The sequence below is a fragment of the Papilio machaon genome, chromosome 2 (assembly GCF_912999745.1).
Source record: "Papilio machaon chromosome 2, ilPapMach1.1, whole genome shotgun sequence".
In the NCBI taxonomy this organism is placed as follows: domain Eukaryota; kingdom Metazoa; phylum Arthropoda; class Insecta; order Lepidoptera; family Papilionidae; genus Papilio; species Papilio machaon.
In genome coordinates, this window is record NC_059987.1 from 9,698,485 (window position 1) to 9,708,248 (window position 9,764).

At 35.5% G+C, this 9,764-nt stretch overlaps 1 protein-coding gene across 1 annotated transcript; it reads left to right on the top strand.

Moving 5' to 3' along the window:
• The first annotated feature begins 370 nt into the window (after window positions 1–370).
• LOC106710473 (immunoglobulin-binding protein 1) lies at window positions 371–4,612 on the top strand. The gene is made up of 7 exons (XM_045683403.1): window positions 371–569; window positions 1,385–1,593; window positions 2,250–2,370; window positions 2,913–3,138; window positions 3,665–3,818; window positions 3,900–3,978; window positions 4,357–4,612. Exons 1-7 carry the CDS (start codon window positions 444–446, stop codon window positions 4,465–4,467), a joined length of 1,026 nt encoding a protein of 341 aa, XP_045539359.1. The 5' UTR covers window positions 371–443; the 3' UTR covers window positions 4,468–4,612.
• The last annotated feature ends 5,152 nt before the right edge of the window (window positions 4,613–9,764 follow it).

The following is a 9,764-nucleotide window of genomic DNA, read 5'->3' on the forward strand; positions in this document are numbered from 1 at the left end:
TACTATAATTATTTAGCTATTTATATTATGGGTCACCGGAAACACGCCGGAACCGCGAGGCCGTTGTGGCTTCTGGCTTTTGTCTGGTTGTTCTATAATAAACGGGAACCGGGATATAATGCATCTATGCTGGTAAGGTACTACGTAGATACATAATGCAGGCATATCGTCGACGCTTAAGGTTAAGCACTATCACTATAAGCACGAAGATACTTTAAACCACTAGAGTATACTTACTATTTCTCTTTGCTTTGCTAAATCGTATTTTAAAACATTAGATAGGACAACATTTACCTCATTTATTAACCGAAGTGTCACTGTCACTGTCAGAATTCATTTGACATTGCCATTGGTTGAAAATTATAAAAACATTTCAATTTCATTATAAGTCGATTTTTCGGAAAAAAGGAATTCTTGCAGTTTTAGAAATTCATGTGATACTTATGGCTGAAGTCAGTACACCACAGTCCTCAAATGATGAAAGTCTTAAGGAGATGTTCGACAGTGCTATGAAAATGTTTAATGACATAGAAAATGGCAAAGAAGCTACCAACAGTGATCCGGTTCAGGTATGCACACTTATTGCTTAATAAAATCAATAAAAAGGACCAAGGCAAACATTTCGCGACATCAGATTTCATATTATAGTAGAGTACCATACGCATTTAAGGTAGCATGTCAAGTCAATTAAAAACAGTCTTGTGTTGTGTTTATCTCACCAATTTTTCATTTATCTTCAACCTTGTCGTTGGTGAAATCATCAAAAAAAAAAAAAACAATGGGGTCCACTATTAATTAATAAAAGAAGAAGACCAATTTCGTTTCAAATGGGCCCTTAAAGTTTTTAATTTAATAAATATCGTTAAAATTAAAAATCAATAAAATATTGTTGAATTTGTCTTATTCCAGAATATATATTTTATGCTATTTAGTAAATAGAAAAAAACAATAAAATGTTGCAATCAACTAAAAAGTATAACTCAGAGGAATGTATGAAATCTATATAAATAAAAGAAAGTCGTGTTAGTTACACTATTTATAACTCAAGATCGGTCGAACTGATTTAGCTGAAAATTGATGGGGAGGTAGCTTAGAACTAGGACATAGGAACTTTTTTTATCTTGTGTGCATTTTTTAATTCCTCGTGGATGAAGTCGCGGGTAAAAGCTAGTTAATTATAATTAATTTAGTGATAATTGTAACAACTTGGTATCCAAAAATGTTGGCAGCTCAGAAAATTGTATGAGTCACTGCAGAATACAGTTTTAGATTTGACCGGGTGTAAAGGTTTGTGAGGGAGGAACACTTGATGACTTTGTGCAACCAAAAAGATTGACACAAAATTAACATTCTTAAATATTAAAAAAAATTACTTGCTTTCTAGATGACAATTAAATCTGCAATAGGCAAATTTGAGAAGACAACAAACCGTGTCTCGCTATTGGAAATGTTCAGTAAGAATGAGAGTTTTGAGGAGTTGCCGACAGACAGCCTGCAATATTTGCTGTTGCCTGCACTGCTCGGAACCTTGACATTGAAGTTATGTGGCAGACACAGGAAGGACATTATAGATGTAGCTGAAGTCTATTTCAAGTATGTTTCATATTCTTAATTTTTCAAAGACTTTTACTGGCCAGTCATCTGATGTATATAATTTTTTTCCAAGGTTATTTCTACAAATATAGACCAACAAATTATCTGACTCATTGAGCATAATTCAACAAAAGTTAATTATAATAGCTCACTAGCGACCTGTCAATTTTAAAAAAGTGTCATGAGATCCTTTTCATAATGTAGCTGTCATGTATATTTTTTTCTTATGCCATTTCCTTTGTGGATGTATGTTTAATATATTTTATTACAGAACCAACAGATAACAATCTCTTTCACCTCCCTAGACATCCCTGTTTGACTGTAAACCTCTATAATTTATCTTGTTGGTTGACAACATTTAAAAATTTCCTCACACTTAATCATCTATATATATAAAAGAAAGTCGTGTTAGTTACACTATTTATAACTCAAGATGAATCGATTTGACTGAAAATTGATGGGGAGGTAGCTTAGAACCAGGAAACGGACATAGGATAATTTTTACCCCGTTTTCTATTTCTATTTATTCCGCGCGGACAGAGTCGCGGGTAAAAGCTAGTGTAATATAAAACCTTGTAACTCGTAACTTTTTTTCATATAAGTATCACTTTTAATTTTTGTAATGATATGATTACATTGTAGTTGTTATTTTGCAGAGATTTCTTAACAAGATGCAGAGATTACGGCCTCACAGATGTGATGGTGTCGTCCAGTGAAAATGAAACACAAACAATAACAACACGACCACAGAGTGAAATCGCTAAAATTACCAATATGGTTAGTACATACAAACAAAAATTAAATTAATTCCTACTTAGGTGAAAAATTATATATATACTAGCTGTCGCCCGCGACTCCGTCCGCGAGCAGTTAAAAAAAAAATTTAAAATAGATGTCCGATTCTAAGACCTACTGAATATGCTCACAAAATTTCATGAGAATTGGTCAAGCCGTTTCGGAGGAGTACGGGAACGAAAACTGTGACACGAGAATTTTATATATTAGATATTTTTTTTATAATTAAACAATTAGATGACCTTTTAACTGAAAATAGATGGTGCTATTTTTTTTTATGTCAAGGTGGCAAACGAGCAAACGGCCACTTGGATTCGCCGCAATAGCGAGGTGACTGTTGCCCATAGACATCCGTAAATGCAGATGCGTTGCCTACCTTTAATTAACAGAGAAGGGGACGCACAGAAAGGGGATATTTCTCGTTCCTATGTGTCCCCTCTTCTGCCAAATCCAATTATTTCCAAAAAAAAAGAGGACTAAATTTAGGCCTCCTGGACTTTTTTTTTCGAGAATTATGATTGCAGGTTCAATCAAGAGAAGCAAAGATCAAGAGATACAAGGAGGCTAAAGAGCTAAAAGATAAATTAACAAACCTGTCCAAAGCGATGTCACTAGCTGGTGTAGATGAAGAGACGAAGCGGGAGTATGCTAAGACAATGTTACTGCATTACATCAATCAGGCGGTGGATGAACTTGCCAGCATTGAACAGGAAAAACCTATCTTAGAATATATGGCGAAACATAGCGGAGGTAAATATAACATTAAGTTTATTTTAAACTAGCTTTTACCCGCGACTCCGTCCGCCCAGAATAAAAAATAGAAAACGGGGTAAAAATTATCTTATGTCCGTTTCCTGGTTCTAAGTTACCTGCCCACCAATTTTCAGTCAAATCGATTCAGCCGTTCTTGAGTTATAAATAGTGTAACTAACACGACTTTCTTTTATATATATAGATATAGATAATTTTCTTTAAAAATAACTTGATCAATTGCTGTTTATTTTCATCTTAAACTTGTTCAAGATCAGTAATCTTACTAATATTATAAATGCGAAAGTTTAGACAGATGAATGGATGGAGGTATGTTTGTTATGTACGGTGAAATGGATCTTGATGAAATTGGCATAGATTTAGAACATAGTTTGTAAGAATCCAGCTTGTATAGTGTTGTGTGCGACAGCTAAGTTATAAAAGAAGTTTTTAGTATATACTAAAGTTACTTTAATAGATACAAAATTCTGTTTTAATTAAGATTTTTTTGATATTGTATTTTTAGAACCGAAGTCAAGGCAGAAGGAGCGGTCAGTTCCGCTGAAACCAGTTATAATAACCCGAGATGCGATACAAAAGGCTGTGTTCGGAGCCGGCTATCCTTCCCTGCCTACTATGACTGTTGAGGAGTTCTATGATAAACGAGTTAAAGAGGGAACGTAAGTATATGTTAGACTACACCTTTAAGCTTATTGAATAAGGTTTTATTTTCTTTTAATTTAATTATTGCTGATTTATAGATTCCCCGGACCAAATATACCTCATACTAAGATACAATCTGCGGACACTGATCAAGATGAGGCAGAACAAATACACAAGGTTAGTTTAGAATTTTGATTACCTTGTTGTTGACTTCGTGTTATATTGGAACGAAGTTCCTTATCGCGCGTTGTGAAAGGGGGCTAGACGGAAAAAATTCTTACGAAAAGTTGTCACGACACTTTTTGCTATATCACCATGGCAACGACGTGACAATATATAACGAAAATTCATAGAAATAAAATGTCCTTCTTGTGAAGACTTAAGTTTTTTATGCATAGAATAAACATTGGTTCCTTCACTAATTAATTGAAAGGAACTTCGTTCCATCCGGGTGTCCCTTGACACCTCTCAAGTTTTTTTTTACATTTTCATTGCTTTTCTCACGCTTGCTGAATTTAGCGTATAATTGTTTTAATACATTCATACGTGTTGTAGGAGCGTCTAATTGAGGAAGATGATCCTGAGGAGTTGGAGCGGCAACGCAACATGGACGAATATAAAGACGACCACCGCCGTGGTTGGGGTAACAGACACAACAGGAGTTAGTTACAACGCCATCTAGCGTCTGACTTGTTAAAACATCCAGAATAGCAGACGACATAAACTACGCCATCTAGTGACTGAGATTTACAATACAATTTTTAAAAAGAGTGATCGCCTTAAAAATGTACTGGTTTTTTTATTGATCAACGCCATCTATTGGTGTTTTTATGTCATTGAACACAAACAGAATTGACTATTTTTAGGTTTGCCTTGTGCTCGTAATGTGCTAATAGACGCGAATTAAAACCTTTGGAATAAATGCTTGTTTCATTTTTTTTTGAAGTATTTAATATTTTCTTCTGAAAACAAGATGGTTGAGGATATTGGACCAAGTGAAGTCAATGATGTATCGGTTATTTCATGAATGCGGCAAACGAAGAATCTCAAACACCCGGAAGTAGTCATCATTCATAGTAAATTAATAATCAAGCAAGATCTAGCTTATTACAGAAGTTTTTTGTTATTTAGTAAAGAGCTGACATATCTGAAATTATTACTTTTTTATTAAAAGGTACTAAACGACATAGATAATACATATATGATATATGGACTATGGTAAATAGCGAAGCGACCGCTGCCCATAGACATCCACTTGCAGATGCGTTATCTAACTTAAATCGAGGAGGGAAGGCACAAAAAGAGAATACAGAACTTCCCTTCCTACGTGTCCCCTCCTCTATCAAATCCACTTTCCCTTCCCATCCTTCTAAGAAACGAGTGGGATGAGAAAGATAACTAAAATTAGGTCTTGGAAACGCACACTCATCAGACTAAATGCAGAATTACTTCCATTAGACGTCTGTCTGTGTGGTCGTGGTATTGCACCGTTCGAGTCGGCACATTCGTACAACATATGTTGGCTCTACCACTGTTGACCACTAACCGACTGGAAAGGTCGGTAACAGTGTATAGTATAAACTACGCTTTCTCCATCTGTTGCAATGAAATCGAAAGTGACGTCGTACTTTGTATCTATCTTACTTAACATCACATAATCATCGTAACTGTGAGAAATGCATACATATTAATAAAATTTATTTTTTAATTAAACATCTAGAGGTTCACCTGATGCGTTTATATCTAAGGAAATAAAAAGTATTGCTGTTTAAGTTGTTTTTAATATTATATAGCTACTAGCTGTCGCCCGCCACTCCGTCCGCGCGCATTTACAAAAAACTAAATAGCGGTATGAAAAATAGATTCTCAGACCTACTGAATATGCTCACAAAATTTCATTAGAATCGGTCAAGCCGTTTCGGAGGAGTACGGGAACGAACATTGTGATACGACAATTTTATATATAAGATTAGTTACTCATGTTGTTGTAAGTTTCAATAATAACGTACATTTTTTATTGCACATTTTAACATCGTTAGTTTATGTACTGTAAGATGTTATGAAGTAGTGCGTATGTAAATAAATAATTGTGTAAATAACTGAGAGTTTTCTCACGGCATTTCCTTGAGCGGCGCACACCACGCTCCAATGTGTTCCAATCAAGACGGAGTTGACAATTGACAGTTCAAATAAAAACATTAGCGTGTTATGTAAACCGACTTCTATCTGAAATAAAAATTTTGTAAATAATTCTACACTACTTATGATGTTCAAATAACAACTGAATATTCATATTGGAAGTATTATAGAATAGAACTTGATGATTGAAGTAATATGGGCACTCATAGTACTCTTTCAGAGTGCCGGCGGGCGCGGGTGCTAGCGCGGGCGCGTGTAAATCAAAATGTATGCAGACGCCATTTGCGTTCACAGTGCTCCCGCGAGCTGCGCGTCTTCATGAGGCGGGCGCGGGCGCGCGTGGCGCGGGAGTTTCTAATGGCTCAGTACGCCCGTATCGTTCACAGTGATATAGCGTCTGTTAGGCGACTACGCGTGTGGTTCTAAACCATTTTGATTCACCCGCCGAAGCGTCGTCAATCGTCATGGATATCAATACTGAAGAATTTATATCTGCAGTACAACATCGCACTGCTATGTGGCAAAGCAAACATCTGCAACATTTAATAGTAATAAATCAGCGTATAATACATAAAATTCTCCAAAATTTTCTCTTCCTTTATTTAAATCGTGTGTGCCAAACTTCATATATTGAAATTTCCATTTAAAGTATGAATTTTCCATTAATAAAAACAAATCTTCATCCATGTCTTCTAAATACGTAGCAAAGTTTGAGAACGACCTATCACATGTGCAATGACACTCCTAGCTCGATCGCCACTGTGAATACGCAGACGCCAAGACCGCCGCACGCGCTAGTGCAGTCTGAAAGAGTACATAGACGCAGCCAAACGCTGAGAAAAGTGCCATTTTTAGTCTTGTGGCAAGTAAAGGAGAGTTTTTCTTATTGTAAAATTATTCTTATTATTTTGAGGTTTAGTTTGATAATTTGTATTTCATAAACTAGTAAGATATTGTAAGAAAATTAATAAAGTAAAACATCTCTTATTGTGTAATAAGAGGAAATACATGTTACAAGTATGTCCTACCAGGAAATTATAAGTTGATTAGCGATGCGAGATGCATGAATGGATCAAGGTGAGGGAGACGTTACAGAAGGCGGAAGTAAACCTACACATTACCTATACAATTCAACGAACGTGTCAGAGGCAGCGCGGAACTCCGTTATGCTGTTTCACACAAGGGTAGCACAATTAGCCAGGAAAATAAACAGTGCAACGTTAAATTTGGTAAGAGATTTTTGATGTACTTGTCGCATATATTCGTACTACTTATTGTACTGGTAGTTTTCAAACGCACACTTGCCGTCATACTTGTATTAAAAATATTGCTGTCCCTTTTTCAAAAAGTTGTAATATATCTTGTCTTATACACGTGTCTACTTCTTGTAGTACACTCGAATCTTGGCTTTTCTTCTTCTTCTTCTTGAAGTGCCTCTTGACTTTTACTTACAAACAATAGCAGTATTGCACCGGCTCACTTTGCTACCCTCTTGTGAAACTAACATTATGTCGTGTGCGAGTAGTCATTGCGCAGGTGCCATTATAATGCATTCGCAGGGTGCATTTGCATTTCTCTAGCGGATCTGGGTCGACTAACTACGACTGGGGTGACGGGTCCATTACTACCAGTAGCTCTACTATAAGATTGTGAAGCGTAAATGACAATGAAAATTGCCAATATAAGAGCTGATTCAGACTAATATTTTGGTATCGTATGAACGTTTTTCAATGTTTAAAAAAATATATTAATTCTATGACTTCACCAAAATGGCGAAGCGACCGCTGCCCATAGACATTCGCAATTGCAGATGCGATACCCTTAATCGACGAAAGAGGAGACGAACAAAAAGAGAATATTTAACCTAACTATGCATCTCCTCCTCCATCAAATCCTCCCCTTCCCATCTTTTCCTTATGAGAAAAGGGTGGGAAGTGAAAGAGGACTAAAATTAGGCCTCAGGCATCACACTCATCAGACGAAATGCGGAATTACTTCCACTTCATCCCTGTCTTGTGTGACCATTTAAGTTAAACTTCAACCAGGGTCATGTCTGAGTGACTTCCGAACTGTATGAAAATGATGTGTAGAACACGCTCTCTGCGATGAACAATAAATTTCTTAAAATATTTTAATGATATAATACAGTACTCATGTGTGTTACGCAAACCGAAACGATCGTGTGGGACTTCATTTCTTTTAATCGGCGGTTAATCGTTCCGTTTTAATTTATTTGCCATGTCCCGGTACTTGTATAAGTCCCGGGTTACAACCGGGCGTATTGATGTCGACCAATTATTAATCTAACGGTCAAGGCAATAATGTAGCATTTAAAATCAGATTAAATCTAACTGTGATATGTAATATTAAATTACAAACTATGAGATCTACACAAGTGGCTCCTGTAGTGACCGACTTATCGTATGATTCTGAGACCTAAATCTCCGTTTAAAACATATTGTTATCTCTGTTGTCAAAGATACAGGGATGACTATATGTTTTATATAGAGATTTTGATCTCAGAAACCAACGATTAATGAATTAAAGAGTGACAGTTAGACTTCGGAAATGTACCTGTATACTGAAATACAGTTTTCCATTAGAAAAACACATTCACATATTTGAAAGATAAGGATGGTTGATCGTATTAACTTAGTAGTTGGTAATATTTTTTAATTTGCCTATGTCCAAACTTTAAAAGTAAGCATTAACCTAAAATATGTTTATAATAATTGTGTTTTGAAATAAAAAAATATTAAAAAAAGCATTTAATATAAGACAGGGAAATTTCTATAATATAAATAATACAATGTGATTGTATTTAGAAAGTACAGGCGATTGCCTTTTTAATTAGCGTGTCATTGAATGCAGGACGCCTACAGGCCTACAGTATTGGTCGGCACGAGGATGCACGTTGATCTTGATTTTATAGCATAACCTTACGTGTCCTGTGCACGAGCCTATTCTTTCTATAACAATATTAAAACAGCCTCGTAACTTCGCCGAATTTGCTTGAAGCGTTCTACAAGTGCTATTTTAATAGTCTTCCTAGTCTTTTGTAGGTTAAGACTATTTCTATATGTCATATGTTCTAGGCTGTATTAAGTCCGTGACAAATTCAACCGTTGTTTCAACGAATATTCAACATTCATTAATAATCCTTTGAAAATAATGGTTGGTAGAAATAAAGGTAGCATATGATTTCATTTTATTATGAAGTTAATTTTATGACACCCTTATAAGATCAAATGGCCAGTAACAAGGGAGGCGTGTGTTCTTCGACTATTACGGAAGGTAATGACAGGAAGTATTTTCACTGGCCACCGACATAGGCCTTATTAATGGTCGTAGAGAAACCTCCTTGAATAAGACTGCAACATTATCTGTGCCAGTTACTAGAGTTGCTGTGATTAATACCGTATCAATATAAGGGATTTATTTGAGCATTAGAGCTGTTCCTTGTGACTTCGTCAACATAGAAATGAAAAAAATAGGTTTGCCGTTTCCGAGATTACTTAGAACAAACGCGGATTTGCGGATGGATAAACTGACAGACAGATAGTCAGACAGACATAGTCAGATAGACAAACACAAATATTAAAAAAAAATGGTTTTTCTTTATAAGTAACGCAAACCTATCATGTACACTAGATATTAAAATTTTATTTTGATATTATAAACAGACACCCCAATTTTATTAACTGTATATATAGATCATAAATCTTACTAATATTATAAATGCGAATGTTTAGATAAATGAATGGATGTTTGTTTGAAGGTATCTCCGAAACGGCTCAACGGATCTTAATGAAATATGGCACAGA